This window comes from Berghia stephanieae, chromosome 5 (genome assembly GCF_034508935.2).
Source record: "Berghia stephanieae isolate SIO BIC M18660-M18661 chromosome 5, UCSD_Bste_1.3, whole genome shotgun sequence".
Lineage (NCBI taxonomy): Eukaryota > Metazoa > Mollusca > Gastropoda > Nudibranchia > Aeolidiidae > Berghia > Berghia stephanieae.
This window is the reverse complement of record NC_088364.1, coordinates 61,367,613-61,385,064: the sequence shown is the minus strand read 5'-3', so window position 1 is coordinate 61,385,064 and position 17,452 is coordinate 61,367,613. Positions and strand designations below refer to the sequence as shown.

The 17,452-nt window shown below is 34.5% G+C and overlaps 1 protein-coding gene across 1 annotated transcript; it reads left to right on the top strand.

Annotated features, from left to right (window-relative positions):
• The first annotated feature begins 5,771 nt into the window (after positions 1-5,771).
• Positions 5,772-16,812, top strand: LOC144973362 (ubiquitin-conjugating enzyme E2-17 kDa). The gene is made up of 6 exons (XM_078915699.1): positions 5,772-5,886; positions 8,552-8,615; positions 10,082-10,113; positions 11,167-11,244; positions 12,180-12,285; positions 14,028-16,812. Exons 1-6 carry the CDS (start codon positions 5,863-5,865, stop codon positions 14,165-14,167), a joined length of 444 nt encoding a protein of 147 aa, XP_078771825.1. The 5' UTR covers positions 5,772-5,862; the 3' UTR covers positions 14,168-16,812.
• Positions 16,813-17,452: the final 640 nt, after the last annotated feature.

Below are 17,452 nucleotides of genomic sequence, written 5' to 3'. Positions count from 1 at the left end.
GAAGAAGAAGGAAATTGATTATTTTTGACACGAAATGAAATTGACACCATAAACCGACGTGCACACATTAGCACTGAGTTGGGGGGGGGGGGCGCGTGGCTCAGTGGTATGGTCTTTGCTTTGTACTCGAAAGGTACCGAGTTCGATCACCCGCCGCTGCGCTGTGTGGCCATGAGCAAGTCACATCACCCTAGCTCAATTTGCGGCGCTGCACTGCGGCTAACGCCTGGGTCATTCCAGTCTTCCCATTTGAATTGACCATAGAGACAAATTTCCCTGTGTGAGATGAATAAAAATAATTTTATTTTGTTTATTTTTATTCATTTATTTTTAAAACAGTTTTAGCTATCCGACCTGAAAATAAGCACACGTTGGTTTCACCCATAAACCTAGGCGCTGGGCCTCCTAACACTAATTAAGGACATATCGTCACTTGTCACGTATGGCTAATAGGCCTAATAATTTCATCACAGTTATATTAGATTTCTTGAAAAAGTGACGTAGTTCTATATATAGATCCTGGTTTGACTACCTAAGCCTTCCACGTCAATGTTTTCACTCCACGTGTAGTCTACTTAGTTCCAGGTCTGCTATCCCATGTTGTTATAGGCCCATTGTTGTAATAGGAAATACTGTACTATCAAACCAACCAAATTTATTTTCCATTACAGCTATGTTTAAAGCAGGCCCGTTATTACGTTCGGTCATCAGACCTGCAACTAGATATGTGCATATCGGTTTCACTCAACCAGCGACAGTTATTATTATTATTATTATTATTATTATTATTATTATTATTATTATTATTATTATTATTATTATTATTATTATTATTATTATTATCATTGTTGTTGTTGTTTTATTATTATTATTATTATTATTATTATTATTATTATTATTATTATTATTATTATTATTATTATTATTATTATTATTTATTATCATTATATTATTATTATTATTATTATTATTATTATCATCATCATCATCATCATCATCATCATCATCATCATCATCATCATCGTCATCATTATTATTGAATATCGCACACCCATCTGTCACTCTAAAAGGAAAGATATGAGAAGAAAAACAACCTTTTACATGCTGACCAGAAAAAGTTTCACTTCAATCATGGACGTTAAAGGTCATTTACTTCAATAAATGGGGGTCCCGATAGCTCAGTTGGTAGAGCACTCGCTTCACACGCAAAGGGACCGGGTACGGTTGAGATTTTTTTTCTGACCCTCCAGTATTGGATAGCTTGGTCTGTTAGATCTGGCGGAAAGTACCTACATTGCGAAAGACTAGCATCCTATCCAAAGGGTAGAACCACTGGGTCACCCCTACAACACTCAACACAAAGCTCTATGGTAAGGCTGAGGACCTAAAGCGGACCACAGACTTCATAGCAGATATCGGACTGCAGCCATAGATGTCCATCAGAGGAACGAAGAAGAAGAAGAAGAAGAAGAAGAAGAAGAAGAAGAAGAAGAAGAAGCTATGGAAACCGGGATAAACTCCGGCTCCATGGGCCAATAAATGGCTCTGAATGACTACTTTTTTTAAAACTTCAATATATATCGATCGAATAAGTGACCTTCGATATGTCAAGAAATTATTACAGCATTGGTATCGGGTACGTACTTTTTCACTAAAATTTCTTAGTTCATAGATTTATATCAAGAGGTGTTCAGCGAATATCTTTTTGTTCATTCATTTTTCAATCAAGGTAGCTGCTGTTGTCAGCTAACGGAATGACACAATGTTATAAATTAGTGACCCGCCATCACAAACTGGTGTTTTGTCAAGATGTATATATTATCTTATTGGACCCTGGCAAGTGACAACTTGAATTTAGAACTAAAATGAAAAGAAATAGACACGAACTTTGGAGTGGTTTGTTTTATTTTGTTTTGTTTCATTTGGTGTTTGTTTTGTTTTTATTTTCGTTTTTTTTTTGCCTTTCTATTTTTGGAAAAGGGGGGGGGGGGTATTGTTGTTGCTGCTGTTATTACGTTGTGTATGTGTGTGTGTGTGTGTGTGTTGTTGTTGTTGTTGTTGTTGTTGTTGTTGTTGTTGTTGTTGCGTGTTTTTGTTTGTTTGTTTATTTATTATTTTTATCCGATGCTTATTTTATTTTCCTTGTAATGGCGACCCTCTTAAATGCACGATTTATTATTTCGCCAAAAAAAAAAAGAAGAAAAAACAAAACAAACAAAAGCAACAGTAAAATTGGGCGATACCGCTATGTCACACCGATGCTAAGCGGCGCCGTTCTAAAAAATCATGAGCTGGTGGCTGGTACGCTTTTTAATCCAATACTCACCAATAACAAAGAGCTTAGTGACGTCACCATTCATTCTCTTAGCAGCTACCCTGGATAATCGGCAATATATCCCTGGGAAAGATACTTTACTCACAGCAACCTGCTCCACTCAAGTGTGAATGCTATTCTGGCTTAAAGCAGTGAAGGATCATAGTAAGAATGATAGAACGACAATGACACCAAAAAGGCGACTTTGAACGTATAATATAAATTAAAGTTTTTTGTTTTTTTTTTTTGCCATATGGCCTGCTGGAGAATACACGGAGCAACGTGAAGAGCAATTAGTATTTTGAATCGATAAAAATTTCTGCTACTTTTAAAAATAAAAGTTCATATTACATGCATTTTAAAACAATAAAATAATATTGTATTTTCCAAAAAAGCTTACTCTGTTGAAGTACTTTTGGTTGATAATTACATCTGGCATCACACATTTTAATTTCTCTCAAACGAAATATACTTCCTTTTTTTATTTGTTTATTCACAACTATTTATTTGGAAAGTATAAACCGCCTTTGTAACTTAAATTTGTCTTGAAAGATGTGCTTATTACCACAATTAAGCATTTACTGAAGTATCAAGAATATTTAGTATGCGTTTGTTACGGTGTACGCCGCTAAAGGCTACAAATAAAAGCATTCTTCTTCTTCTTATTATTATTATCTTAAAATATATTTTCCAGGAAGTAAAATTGACAGTAGTTCCCCCCCCCCCCCCCCCCCCACCCAGCACACACACACACACACACACACACACATGGTAATAATAATATAATAAATTATGTATTGCATTGTCATACCAAAGTTCACCCCTCCCCCCCAAACACACACACACACCCACGGACTCTACCGTCCTGTGTTATCTATGCACACACCCGCTTGATTTTTGATGAGGTTAGAGTTGTCAGATTGTTTGATTGGCGCCATACTAAATAAATACTTACTAATAAATCCTTACCATGGCAACTGGTGAGGTTTATGTTAGAATGAAAATATAAGTAATAATATTACTATCATAATATTCTATTCTGTCTTCGTGGTCATTCAAAACGCATTGATGCATATTTTGCCCTTGTATTATAGAGTTTAAATCGCAATAATGAAACATTTAAAACCTGGTATTGCCTGAAAAAGGATGTTTACAGAGAGCTTTAGCAATCATACTATTTAGCTCTATTTCCACACCGCCAAAAGTTTTTGGTTTCCTTTTGTAGTAGGAAAAAATCATGCGCAGATCTTCTTCCTTTCCTACTTCCTGCCTGATCGTTCATCTCGTAGGGATGGGTACTAGTTGCTATTTGCATCTAAAGGATAATATTGGGTACTAAAATCTAATTTAATTCGATATTCCATACCTTAATCGATACTGACGTCATGTAGTTTTTCTCTCTTGCCAATTGATGCTGTGCGTCAGCCGGATATAACGAACCAACACACAAAACTATCTATAACCTTGAACATTTCAGTCTGATTTATAGAATTTAGCGAGAACTACTCATAAAATCTAATGGCTAAAATCAATAATAAAGAGCTGAGCGACGTCATTTCGTTCTTTCTATACGATAATGTGCTTTACCAACGCTGGATTGGCCCCATTCAAATATCATCATCATCATCATCATCATCATCATCATCATCATCATCATCATCACCATCATCATCATGATAACCGCCTAAAATAGCCTATATATCGCCAACTGCGCGGAATAACTGGCCTAAGTATATGACAAAATGTTTACCATTAAGATACTCTTCTTGATAATCCGATAGTTTGCACTGAATACATTTTTCCAATTCTCTTGAAAATATTTATCACTTGCATTAAAATAATTTAATCCATAGGCGCGCATGAAATAATGAAATGAAATCTTGCAAACTTAAAAACGTTGCTTGTATATCTACTGCGTAATATCCACAAAATGTTCTTAACTCACTCAACCCTAGAGAGGTTTGCTACTTTTCAAAATTGGAAAAAAATGTATTTAAAATGAGCATGTGCATAGATCGTTTTATTCAACTGCCATTAACATGCAAAAACTAAAAATATTAGCTTTGATACTAAGCCTATAATTTGTGTCAGAAAAAAAAGTAATAAATAGGCATGGGGTAAAAGTGAACTGGGTAAACTACGGATATAGTCGGTGTTAGGGTTGAGTTGAGTGAGAGATCCCAAACCTACGGCAACATATAACAAGCACGGTGAGGCATGACATCTGTGAGGTGCTATTATTATTATCTCTTTTTTCCCCCCGACATTTTAGTTTGTGCATGTTAATGATAGGTGAATAAAACTATGTACATGTTCATTTTAATAAATTTTTCCTATTTTGAAAAGTAGCAAAAATCTCTAGGATTTAGTGAGTTAACCCAGAACGTTTCAGGCTAAAAGCCTTCTCGGTAGGTACATCGCATGTTTTCGTAAACCAACCACTCTTACAATATCCACCGCTACCTAAAGCCAGTTACTCTTCATTCATCTGGGCGAAGTGAGGTAATATATGTAAAGTATCGGACGCATGTATACACCTGATCCGTCTGGTCATTGGTCACTTTTACCATTGTTTGACATTGTTTCAAGACGCGATATTGCTAATTTTACTGTGAGGGATTCAGAAAATGGAAAGTAGAGTTTTCTTTTTTTTCTTTTTAAAAACTTAATAATAATAATAATAATAATAATAATAATAATATATAATAATAATAATAATAATAATAATAATAATAATAATAATAATAATAATAATAATAATAATAATAATGATGATGATGATGATGATGATGATGATGATGATGATGATGATGATGATGATGATGATGAATGATATAATATATATAATAATAATAATATAATAATAATAATAATAATAATAATAATAATAATAATAATATAATAATAATAATAATAATAATAATAATAATAATAATAATAATAATAATAATAATAATAAAAATATAATAATAATAATAATAATAATAATAATAATAATAATAATAATAATAATAATAATAATATGGTTTTTATATAGCACATTACCCCGTATCCACAACAAGCTCAAAGCGCGGCAACTTTCTCTCAAACATACAACCACTCAAACATGCAGTATGAAACAAAGCAATATAATTCTAGTGTTGCATATTAAAAAGAATTTAAGATGTTTTTTTAAAAAAGAATTCAGCATTATTACTGTCTCTTCTATATCTTGGAAGGGAGTTCCAGATAAGGGGTGCCGAATATTCAAACGCCTGCTCGCCAATTTTTCGAGTCATTTTTGGCTTCACAAGAATTTACGGTTTGCGTGTGTAGATTTAATCTCATAACGGAATTCATTTTGTTGAATTTTCAGAAAATAACCTTAGTTTTTATCAGGTGTCTCGATTAATTAATTGCTTTTATAAATATTGGTTTCTTCAAATAAATTCTAGTATCGGATACCACCGTATGTTGTATCTATTAGCGCCCATCACCATCATCTCGGTCAAAACTCGGAACATTGGAGAAACAGGGACTGAAATTCACTCACACATTACAACAGAAAAATGGCCCTCAAACGTATAAACAAGGTAAAATACTGTCGAGAGACTTGCTTAATTTATGTCCATGCTATTGTATTCGAATTTCAATAGATATTACTCAACCTGATTGATTTTTAAATCAATAAGGTACGAGATTTATTCATCGTTGGCTCCCCCCTGGTTATGGTTCCTTTACTTTCATGTTCTGGTGTAAATGAATGGGTTTGGCAAGGTAGTCTGATTTTCAATTATGAAAAAAGAATAATAATAGCAATGTCCCTCGTTCTACACAGACATTTTGACCTCTTAAATATATTTTCCTTGATACTCTACTAGTTTATGATTTTACGACTAAAATTTTGCCACTCATTTCTTCATACTGTACTGTACTTCATCTTCATGGTAACAATTTTATCATCTTTGTAAACGAAACTTGTCACTGTGGGTTTGTGTGTGTGTGTGTGTGGGGGGGGGGGTATAATTTAAAGGGAATTCAAAGGTCTTCCAGAAAAGCATGTTTCTAAGACTAAGTGGCAATTCGGACTCGAGTCTGAATAGTCTCCCGTAGCTATTGGGATTCCAAAATGTGCGTGCGCATACAGAGGGGAGGACGACACATTGTGGGCAGTAGGCAGAGGGTGGAGCTGATAAAGAAATAGAAAAAGAGTTAAGAAGAAATTCTATTTTGTCCATATCACACAGACTCAGCTCATACCCCTACATTGGACTGTAGAAGAAGGATTGTTGCCTGTCTCACACTATCACAATGTTTTTTTTCTTAAGACATCACGTTACTTTGTTAGAAAATCATTTAATTTATACCAATACCACAGTTACTTTGACTTTTGTTACTTTTGAAGAGTTTTCACTCTTTTCTTTTCAATTTCTATCTGTACCCAATAGGATTCAATAGTCATAACGTCACTTCCTTCCTAATGACGCATGGTAACTTAGTAACACTGGCTCTAAACTATCGGAACAATGGCGGACGCCCGTATGAAATATTTCTCCGGCGAGCATAAAAATGTTTCCAGAGCAAAAAAAAAAAACACATAAATTTGATCACGTTTTGACTTTTACACATTCTGATCACAAGGCATATGAAAAGGGAACGAAAAGTTCAAGCCAGCATGAAGAATAAAAAGTAATGATTTTCTTTGTTTAGAACCAAGATGGCCGCCGTTGCCGGGCTGCGTGACATCAGACTACTGAATCCAATTAATCTATGATTTTGTCTATCTTGTCAAATATAGCGGATTAATTAAACTACCTGTTGATAGTTACTAAAATCGTAATTTTGATTTGCATTAATTTTATGTAATTATCAAACATTAAAATATTGAAAAAAAACAACTAAAAAACTATACTGCCACCAGAGACTATTCAGACTGAATATCGTTTGATCGTACATGCGCATTGGAATTTGAGTCCCAATAACCATCAGAGTTCTATCGTGTTTATCAAAGTCCTTTTTTCCGTTGTCATTCGTTCGCAGTTAATTGTCTCTCTGACTCTCTGTGGGTTATTTATCTTAGAACTAGAACCATACTCATTTGTGACAATAGGCCAGGGCCTTTTACAACCATAACCAAAGGGCGACGGTGACCTTAATTTTATTCACAGACCTGTCTCTAGTACTAGTATTGCCATACTCGTTTTGAATAAAGTAGAATCCAACAAATTCAATCAAGTCATTGGAAACAAAAGATGTGATCCCATTTCAAGCTTAATTTTTTCGTCACATTCATGTACATTTATTAAAAGTAAATATAAATGCTCATTCCTAGTGGGTCTTGGTGTTATTTGTCTAATTTTTAAAAAATTGAGCAGTTTTATATAGCGCAATATCCACTAAATGTGCTCAAAGTGCTTTACAAGGGGTCCCTGGTCAACAGAATATTTAACATGTAGGAAGGGACATGACGCCTGTTAGGCGATATTAAAATTTTTTGGACAAAGACAACGCTGTTAACGGCCAGGTACTCAGTTTACACCTGAGTACAGTGAGAGAATGTGAGTAAAAAGTCTTTTTCAAGGAGTCAATTATGTGCAGAGCGAGGCTCGAACCCAGGACCTTCCAATCCAAAAGCAAGTGTCACACCACAAGACCACATAGTCGCATAACATTAATACTAATACTTCTAATAACATGTAAAAAATATGTGTAGGTATCAAAATGAACAATTTTTTTTGGCACACTTCTGTGGATTTATCATGCTCAATGCACTTCACAATGTTTTATATTTATTTCCCTATTATGCCATATGAAAGAATATTTCCATTTCAAACACTGACGCTCACCTACTATTAGGGATCCTTTTTGTATAACGGTTACTGCCCATAGCCAGGTACTTATTCATACCTGGGTCAAGTGGGGTAATGTGTGTAAAGTCAAGGATCTCTGTCACCCATCCAGCCATTGACCATGCTTAAGATTACTCAACTTGTGTGACAAAGTGAGACACTGTACTGCTTAGCCACTGACTCACACACTGAATCAGTTTTATTGTTATTTTTAACACCACATGATGAACAATGAGATAGGGTTAACCGTATATTGACTTGCATCCACTGAAATAAGATTCAGATACAAATTGTATTTTTTGGGGATTGATTCTTTGCAAAACTGTCCTTCTTCCCAACCCTCTTTCTAATGATAGTTGTACCTCTTTATATTGCAAGTTTTCTAATTTTGTTTTCCAAACATTTTCAGGAATTACAAGACTTAGGCAGGGATCCACCAGCAAACTGCTCAGCCGGTCCAGTGGGTGATGATAGTAAGTATAAATATGACTACTAACAAGAGCTTCTGAATCTTTATAGATGAGAATCAAGATGGTTCGGGATGACCTTTAGACCAGTCATCTGATGATGTGACATGGCAGTGAATTCCATTCTCTAATAGTAATAGTTTGCGGGAAGAAAACACGATTTTGGAGACAAGAGGGGAAATAACTTCCTTTTAAAAATTGCATTTCCCCTAATTGATGTACTGGCAGTGAGTTGTGTGGTGGAACAAATAAGTGTAGTTTCCCCACTCTCTACTTGCTTACTTGCCCATTATGCCTGTTGACATGTAGGTCAGCAAATTTTTCCCACTCTATTGAAAGTTAATCATCTCTCTTGCTCTACTCTAAAAATTGGGGTTAATGCAGTAAAAATGAGGCTCAAAGGCAATTGTTAAAAATTTTCCTCCTATTTCATTTTTTGTTACTATTAACACTGATGAATTTCAGCCCTAAAGTCCCCTGTGTAAATCATCTCAATGTTACACGTTTGTGTTGAGAAATGGTGTTTTAAATTATATGAAGGGTGAGAATTCCGATGTTGCCTTGATGTTTATTTCAAATGGCAACAAAGAGACAATGAACAGATGTGACTTCTTTCTTATTTAATCCATCTGTTAAAACTAATGCTACTTATTCATTGTTTTAATGATCTTTCTCATGGACCACAAATTAATGCGACTTGCTGAACTTTTGCCCGTTCAAACCGCCAAAGTAGTTCCATTTGAAACCTCTAATTTTATTTTTTTTAAATTTTCGAGTGGCAAAGGATTTGCAGAGCTTCCTCTGTAAATCATTTGGAGGGTGTCATATGAGACAGGTCTTGGGTTCAATTCCCATCACCCCATGAAGTTTTTTATCCTTTATTTTCTTCTGACAATTCTCTACTCATTTTATTTTTTGTTATAATAATGAATCAAAGTGTCTGCCCCACTGCCTATTCTGAATAAATAATTCCGTTTTTTTTTTTTGGTGTTTTTTTGTTTTTAAAGAAAATAATTTGATTGCTTTTGCTTTTTCTCCCACTCCCACATATAAAATTTGTTTATTTTTGTTTTTAAAATGATTTACTTTCTTACATGTGGAGCCAAGGGTAGAATATTCAAGCACCAAAGATTGATGCTGCTTAAGATTTTAGTATTGGAAATGGTTGTTAAGTAGAATTTGATTCTTATGGCTGTTAATGGCAATAAATACTAAGAGCTTTGCATAAACCTCTATATTACCACAAGTAAGCTGCTTGATGTTGATGTAGACTAAGAAAATGGTTATGAAATTTTAGTAGTTTCTTCAAGTTCACATTCACATCATTGCGACTTTTTTCTCTCTGATATTGTAATTGGAAGATAGCACTTGTGATGATAATGATTATGATGATGGTAGTAATAAAGATTATATTGTGTCCTAGATATTGATATTCCAATTAATGTATTTTTCTATTTCTAATTTTTCCTCAGTGTTCATGTGGCAAGCTACTATACTTGGGCCAGTAAGTTTAGATTTTTTAAACCAAATGATTTCAACCGTCTAATCCCTACTGTTACGAAAAATTTGTAGGATTACGAAATTTTGGCTCCAATTTCAGAACTTGATGAGCATGTCAAATTCATTAGAACTTATTGAAAATTAAAGTTGATGCCGGTGTGCATAATTTTAAGAATTTTGATATGTTATTTAATCCTTGTGAGGGTAAATTTTTTTTTTAAAGGTTAACAATAGCGACTACAATTTTTATCTCCTGAAAATTACGGATTAAAAAAATTTCAGGCTGGCAGGTCTGTGTAAATTCTGTGCTGCCCTTTTGATAGATATAATATCCGGCTATGTGGTTTAGTAGTATGACACTCGCTTTCGGGTCGGAAGGTCCTGGGCTCAAGCCTCACTCGGCGCTTAGTTGAGTCCTTGGAAAAGACTCTTTACTCACATTCTCTCACCTTACTCAGGTGTAAAATGAGTATCTGGTTGTTAACAGCGTTGTCTCTGTTGGAAAAAAAATTGCAATATCGCCTAACAGGCTTCATGTCCTGAACTGCGTGTTACATGTTGCTGTTGCTCAGGGACCCCTTGTAAAGCGCTTTGAGCATGTTTAGTGGATATTGCGTTATATATAAAAAGTCAATTATTTATAATACAAGATTATCTGGCTGTCAACTGTTGACAAATTAAGAAATTCTGCTCAAAATTTCAAAATTATATTTCTTCATTTTGACACAAAGACCGCAATAATTTAAGTGCGAGAATAAATTTTGATAAATTTGATCATGAACTTAGTAAACGGCCAAATTAATTAAAACTGGCTCAAAGCCTTTTATTATAATTGAATAAGGAGATAAGTAGCTGATTGGCATGTCTGTAAGTCTACCGGGTTTATTTTTTGCAAAAAGGCCCTTTGGGCCAACTACCCCAAATCTTCCATGAAACAAACGTAAAATGTATGTGTCTGCTCTCTAAATTCTAAACCACACCAATTTATTATTTGTTTAAACAGCATTTTTTGTTCTCCCTTCCCCCCCCCCGCTACCCCTCCTCCTTTTTTTTTCAGGCAGATAGTCCCTACCAGAATGGTGTTTTTTTCTTAACAATCCACTTCCCTACAGATTATCCCTTCAAACCTCCAAAGGTAATGTTTTTTAACAGTTTGTTATTTTTCCTCCATACCCCCAAAGGTAATATTTTTTATGGTTTGTAATTATCCGTTCAAACCTCCAAATTATAAATAAAATTTTTTATTTTTCCATAGTTTATGATTCGAGAATATTGCTTTATGGTCTCTAATTATGATTTTAAACCTCCTTAGATAATAATTTTCTTATGGTTTGAAATTTACCCCTCATCCCTTTGTAGTTTACGGCATTCATATTCACATTTTTAATGCCTATTCAAATGTTTCGCCTTGATGGAACAATATTCTTAGAACTCCTTCAGTCATTATTTTTTGGGGTTTTTTTTTTTCACTTTCGTGGTCTGGTGGTATAACACTATAGTCTTCATCCCTGCAGGTCTATGGTGTGAGTCCTCTGAGCGGCGCAAAGTTGTCCTAGCAAAAGGCTCTTTATCCACATTCTCTCACCATACTCAGGCATAAAATGAGAACCTGTATAGTAATATTGTCTCTGTTGAAAAAAAAAATATGGGTCATGTCTTGTCCTATATGTTAAGTGTTTTTGAAGGCGTGGTACCCCTTGTAAAGCGCTTTGAGCCCATTTAGTGGATATCGTGCTATATAAAAGCTCAAATTTATGAATTTGCATGGATTTATTAATTTTAAAAATTAGTTCTTTACATGCATGGCTCAAGGGTACATTCTTTTCTTCGTACCCGAAAGGTACCGAGTTCAAAAACCGTCTGCGCTGCGTGGCCCTGAGCAAGTCACCTCGCCCTAGCTCAATTTGCGGCGCTGCACTGCAGCTGATTCCTGGGTTATTCCAGTCTTCCCTTGGAATACACCTTTGATACAAATTTCCCCTTTGGGATGAATAAAGTGAATTTTACTTTTTTAAAAAAAATTATATTAAATTTTCCACTTACAAATTTGAATTTTTACAATTTCATCAGATCGCCTTCACAACCCGAATATATCATCCCAACATCAACAGCAATGGCAGCATTTGTTTGGACATCTTAAGAAGCCAGTGGTCCCCTGCTCTCACTATATCAAAAGGTTTGTTTATTTCTAATAGGGTTCAACAGTCGTGACGTCATTTCCTTTGTAATGTCACATAGTAACTTAGATACTGGTTCTAAACTATGGGAACAATGGCGGATGCCCTTATGAAATACTTCTTCGACGAGCATAAAAGTATATCCAGAGGAGAAAAACATTATAAATCTGATCATGTTTTGACTTTTATACATTCTGATCAAATGGCATGGGGAAAAAGTTCTAGCCAGCATGAAGAATAAAAAATACAGATTTTCTTTGTTTAGAACCAACCTGCTCGTTGCTGGGTGGACGTGACATCAGACTATTGAATCCTATAACAAGAAATGATAGAGAAGAAAAGTGCCAGAAGGCAACAGAGAATAAATAAACACTTAGCCAGATGATGGGGAGTTGAACCCCAGACCCTGACAAGTACAACATCCTTTTCCTGGCTGTGTGATAGGTGCTGTACAATCGATGCCATCCAGGTGCCTTCTTTCATTTCTTATTATTTACAAAATTGTCTGCTCTACTCACTCTGCTATATGATATTCTTCCTTTCCTGTGGTTTGCTGCAACTTTGCCATTTCAGCCCTTTGACTGCCTACAGCAGTGTTTTTTTTTTTTTTGTTTTTCTTTCATATTGGCTTAAAAGCTTATTACCTACTTCAAACATTGATGAATAAAGATAGATAGTAGATGTCCTTCGAAAAGCTGTTCGGACCAAAATAAGTTCATCTCGTTTTACTATAGTATTTTTTGAGAAAATAGCCATTTGATACAATACTAATCTATTTTGAAGTACTTTCCACAAGATCTGACAAAACCAGCTACCCAATCCCTCATCCATCTGGACTTAGCGTGATGTATTAACGGTTTAATATTATTATTGGTTGAAGAAGGGTTTTTGGTCCAAAATGTTCTGTGTGTCTGGAATTTTGTTCTTTTTTGAAGCTGTAATGTTCTAAAGTCAAGTTAATACTTTTAAAATTATGAAAATTAAGTGACTTTTGTAGCATGCCAACACTTCATACCCACAAAAAACCCATTCCTTTTGTGGATACCAACTCTTCATACCCATAAAACACCTATTACTTTTGTGGCGTAGCAACACTTCATACCCACAAAACACCCATTACTTTTGTGGCATACCAACGCTATATACCCACAAAACACGGATTACTTTCAAGATTTCGCCCATTCTATTCCAAAAGGCCAACATTCTTAAAAATAACCGCATCTCACCTCTTGTGTACTTTTTAAGTCAGTCCGATTGATAGTTTTGGAGATGGAGCAAAACAAAAAACTGTATGTGTTTTCCAGACTTTGCACCTTTTTAAGTCCCCTTTCTGAAGCACTTCAAAATCTTAACTCAGTACTCAAGTGGTTAACATGCAGACTTTTTTCCTTAAAATTCGGATAATTTCCCTACAAATTTTTTTCTTAAAATTCAATTTTTAAAAACTCCCAAATAAAGAATTTTTTCTTTAAATTATGATTTTTTCACAAATACAATTTTTTTTCCATTAGAATTCGGATTTTTTTTTCAAAATACATTTTCTTTTCCTTAACATTTAGATTGTTTTCCCAAAAACTCCCCCCCCCCCCCCCCCCCCCTAAATTCGGATTTTTTTTCCCCGCAGAGACTTTTTATTTGATTATTGCTAGTGGCAAATCTGATAACGTCTCTATGTACTATGAGTGTTTATTTCCCTTTTTTTGATGTATTTCCTTATCAAAGCTTTTTGTCTTCTTTGCAGTTCTCTTGTCCATATGTTCATTGCTAACCGACCCCAACCCTGATGACCCGTTAGTTCCAGACATTGCACGGTTGTATAAGACTGACAAGAGTAAATACTTTGAGACCGCACAAGAATGGACGAAGAAATACGCTGCATAACGCTGAGACACCAAGAGAAAGAAAGAAAGAAAAAAAAAAAAAGAAGTATGTTGTGAGCTAACATCATGAAAGCCTGTTTGTTTTTTTCTGTGGGTGTAATTCCCCCTTTGGGCAGGGGGAACATTGGACCCCCCCAGGAGCCAATGGAATGTCCATCGGCTCACAGCCTTGCTATCTCTTCTATCCCACTTAAATTGTTTGTCTTTGCCATGTTGCAGTGTGTCCTTGTTCTGGAATGGGGTCATTTGGTTTGGCCAGGACCCTTTCTGGAGTCTATTTCTGAGAGGGAGACAGTCAGATGGATTTATTTATATATCTTTTATTTTTTTATTTTGAGAGATGATATTGTTTCCCCTTGTAAATCATCTTTTTACCATTTATTTAGATTTCTAATTATACTGCTTATTTTGTAACCATCTGACTGTATCCCTTTTTACTGAGATCCTGTAACGGTGTGGGATTTTTGTATGGTGTCAGGCAAGCTACAAGGATATATGTTACAATGAATGACATAATCTGTTGGTTGGTGAAAAGATTTGAACTGAGGTATTGCCAAGTTTAGTTAGAAAGTAAATTTTTATCAAAAATGAGTTCTTGTCATAAATGATGAACTCAACCTTTTTTGTACATCTTTGGGAAATATGAAAGCTTAATTTCACTTCTAAATATTTTTTACAGCCAGTCAAGTTGAAAAAGTATGAAATTTGAGAAATGTTGCTGGATACCTTTCCCATACATCTGACCATAATTTCATGAAAAATCACCGGATTTACTTCAAATAAAGATTAAAATGCTCTGGGGAGCATATTCTTTCAGAAAATGCAAAAAAAAAAACAAAAAAAAAACATGCAGATCCAAAATTTTCACCTTCAGATTGATTATGTCATGCACTGACACATATTAGTCTTTGGTCTCTACCCCTGATCTCTGTTGAGCTTATCCCCTTTTTCTTACACTTTCTTTCCTGCTCAATAGCCAGACCTAAATCTTTTGATTCTTCTTCTATCACCTTTCTTTTATACCGGCGCTGAAATGACTTAAAAGTGTTGCGAGCGCTGCAAACAAACAAACACCCTGTTTTCAACATAATTGGTGTATACAAGTAAAACCATGTAGAGTGTTTGAAGTAACACAATCATTGATTGTGATGTATGTATGATGTGTGACCCTAACGGTGGTCACTCTTTGCTACACATTGCTGTACATTGACAATATATTTTTCCTCATTTAGGCCAGAAATTATTTTGCTTCAAAAAGTTATTATCTGAGAATCTACGTGTGTTCTGTATTTCAACCAGTCCCCTCTTAATATTTTTTAGATGCATTTGGTTGTTTTTCTCTCCATTTTTTTCTTTTTTTTTACTGGCGCTGAAGTTGCCTAAAAGTGTGGCAAGCGCTGATAATTTGTTAAAAACAAAAGCTGCAAGAAATAATTGGCAAATGGTCCAAAATTCTTAAACCTGAGAGTTCAAAAAAGTTCTTGGTTTAAGAATTTTCTACTCCAAGTCTTGAGTACTGTCTTAATACTTTGTTATTTGGATGGTAAAATTTTTCATAGCCAAAATGAAAAATGAGGAATAAAAAAAAAAACCCTGTGTTTTCTTAGTGTACCACATAGACCGAATATGTGGATTTGGGATACACATCATAGCAGAACGGAACAGAAACCATTGCAATCAATTTTGTGAAAATTTTTAATCAATGGAGATTGCGTCATTTGAATAATCAACTTCTTTCACTTTTCATTTCGACTTTTTATGTCAAAGTTTTAATTTTATTATTTTTTAATTTACATGATGTGTGTGTGTGTGTTTTTTTTTTTTTTTTTAAAGACTACCCTTAATGCAATCATTTCAGACATTGAGAAGAAAGATAGGGATTTTCTAACAGTTTTAGTTCGAGTCACAAAAGGTATGGTTGCTATTTTATATAAACTTGTTACACTCCAATAACTCTTGTACGTTTATCTTATCCAAAAATATTTTATATTATATTTTTTCCGTACACTTGGACTTTTTTTGTTTGTATTTTTTTGTAGTTGTTGTGTCGGTCCACCTCATCATTGGTTTCCATTTTCTCTATCCTTATTCACTGAATTGTTTCGACTTGACTGAAAGAAAGGATGTGTGATAACAAGAGCAAGTGAAGTTGTTGACTTTTTTTCAGGATTTTTAAAATTTAAAAAAACGAAACATTGACTAATTTATGTGTTGTTCCTACTCATCGCTGCCAAATGTTTCGAATCCTATCTTCTTTATTACTACTACTCGATATGTTTTTGTTACAAGTCGTTTATTGTTGATATTAGCCTCTATGTTAATCGCATGTTTGTTTGTTTTTGTTTTTTTTTCAAATCAAGCCATGAATATAAATAGTATCCAAGCATCCAATCCGAAACATTACAAAATTAATTTAAATAATTTTCATTATTTTAGATGGAAACTTATTCATCTATCTCACTATAACAACAACCTCATAAATGTTTTATTTTGTTAGAAGACGATGCCCGACGAGAACCCACATGCAAATTTGGTATGTAAATAAATATTGGTGTATGAATGAGCACTTGCAAAGCAAAATGACTGTATATATTATGCCTGCGTAACTTTTATGTTTAATAAATTCTGAAATTAAAAAAACGAAAATGATTTATAGTCTGATTTTTTTAAATAAAAAAAGTGTGCTGATTGTATTAAAAATTAGCTTTTATATACTATCACTAAACATGCTTTACAAGGGGTCCCTAGTGCGGTCTTCAAGAAAGTCTATGTCTACACATTACAAGTTACAAGTAAAGATTAGGTCTTTATCTGTAAAACGGCAGCCAAGCTAACAGCAACACTTAAAATGTAGGATGAGACATGACGCCTGTAAGGTGATTTTACAATTCTTTTTTCCCAACAGAGACAATGCTGTTGATGGTCAGATTCTCATTTTACACCCCGAGTACGGTGAGAGAATGTGAGTAAAGATTAAAGAGCCTTTTCCAGGGGCTTAACTAGGCGCCTCTCAGAGATGGACTCTTACTCGAACCCAGGACCTTCCTATCCAAAGTCAAGTGTTTACCACAAGACCACTTAGCCGCACCATTACAATTGAAGAAAACTCAATCGATTTGTCGTCACACGCCTGCAAAACATGTGCAGTGAAACCACCAGTTTTACCTAGAGTTGAAAGTGTGTTTCACCTGTGTCAATTAACATTTGACATTCTGGATATTTATTCTGTGCTGATGGTTTTCTTGGGATCCACGGAAATTGGCAATTTTTTTGGTCAGAAGAGGAA

Coding starts and splice junctions, on each gene's coding strand:
- LOC144973362 (XM_078915699.1), top strand. CDS start 5,863: ATGGCCCTCAAACGTATAAACAAG. Junction 11,245..12,179: donor ATCCCTTCAAACCTCCAAAG/GTAATGTTTTTT, acceptor CAATTTCATCAG/ATCGCCTTCACAACCCGAAT. Junction 12,286..14,027: donor TGCTCTCACTATATCAAAAG/GTTTGTTTATTT, acceptor TCTTCTTTGCAG/TTCTCTTGTCCATATGTTCA.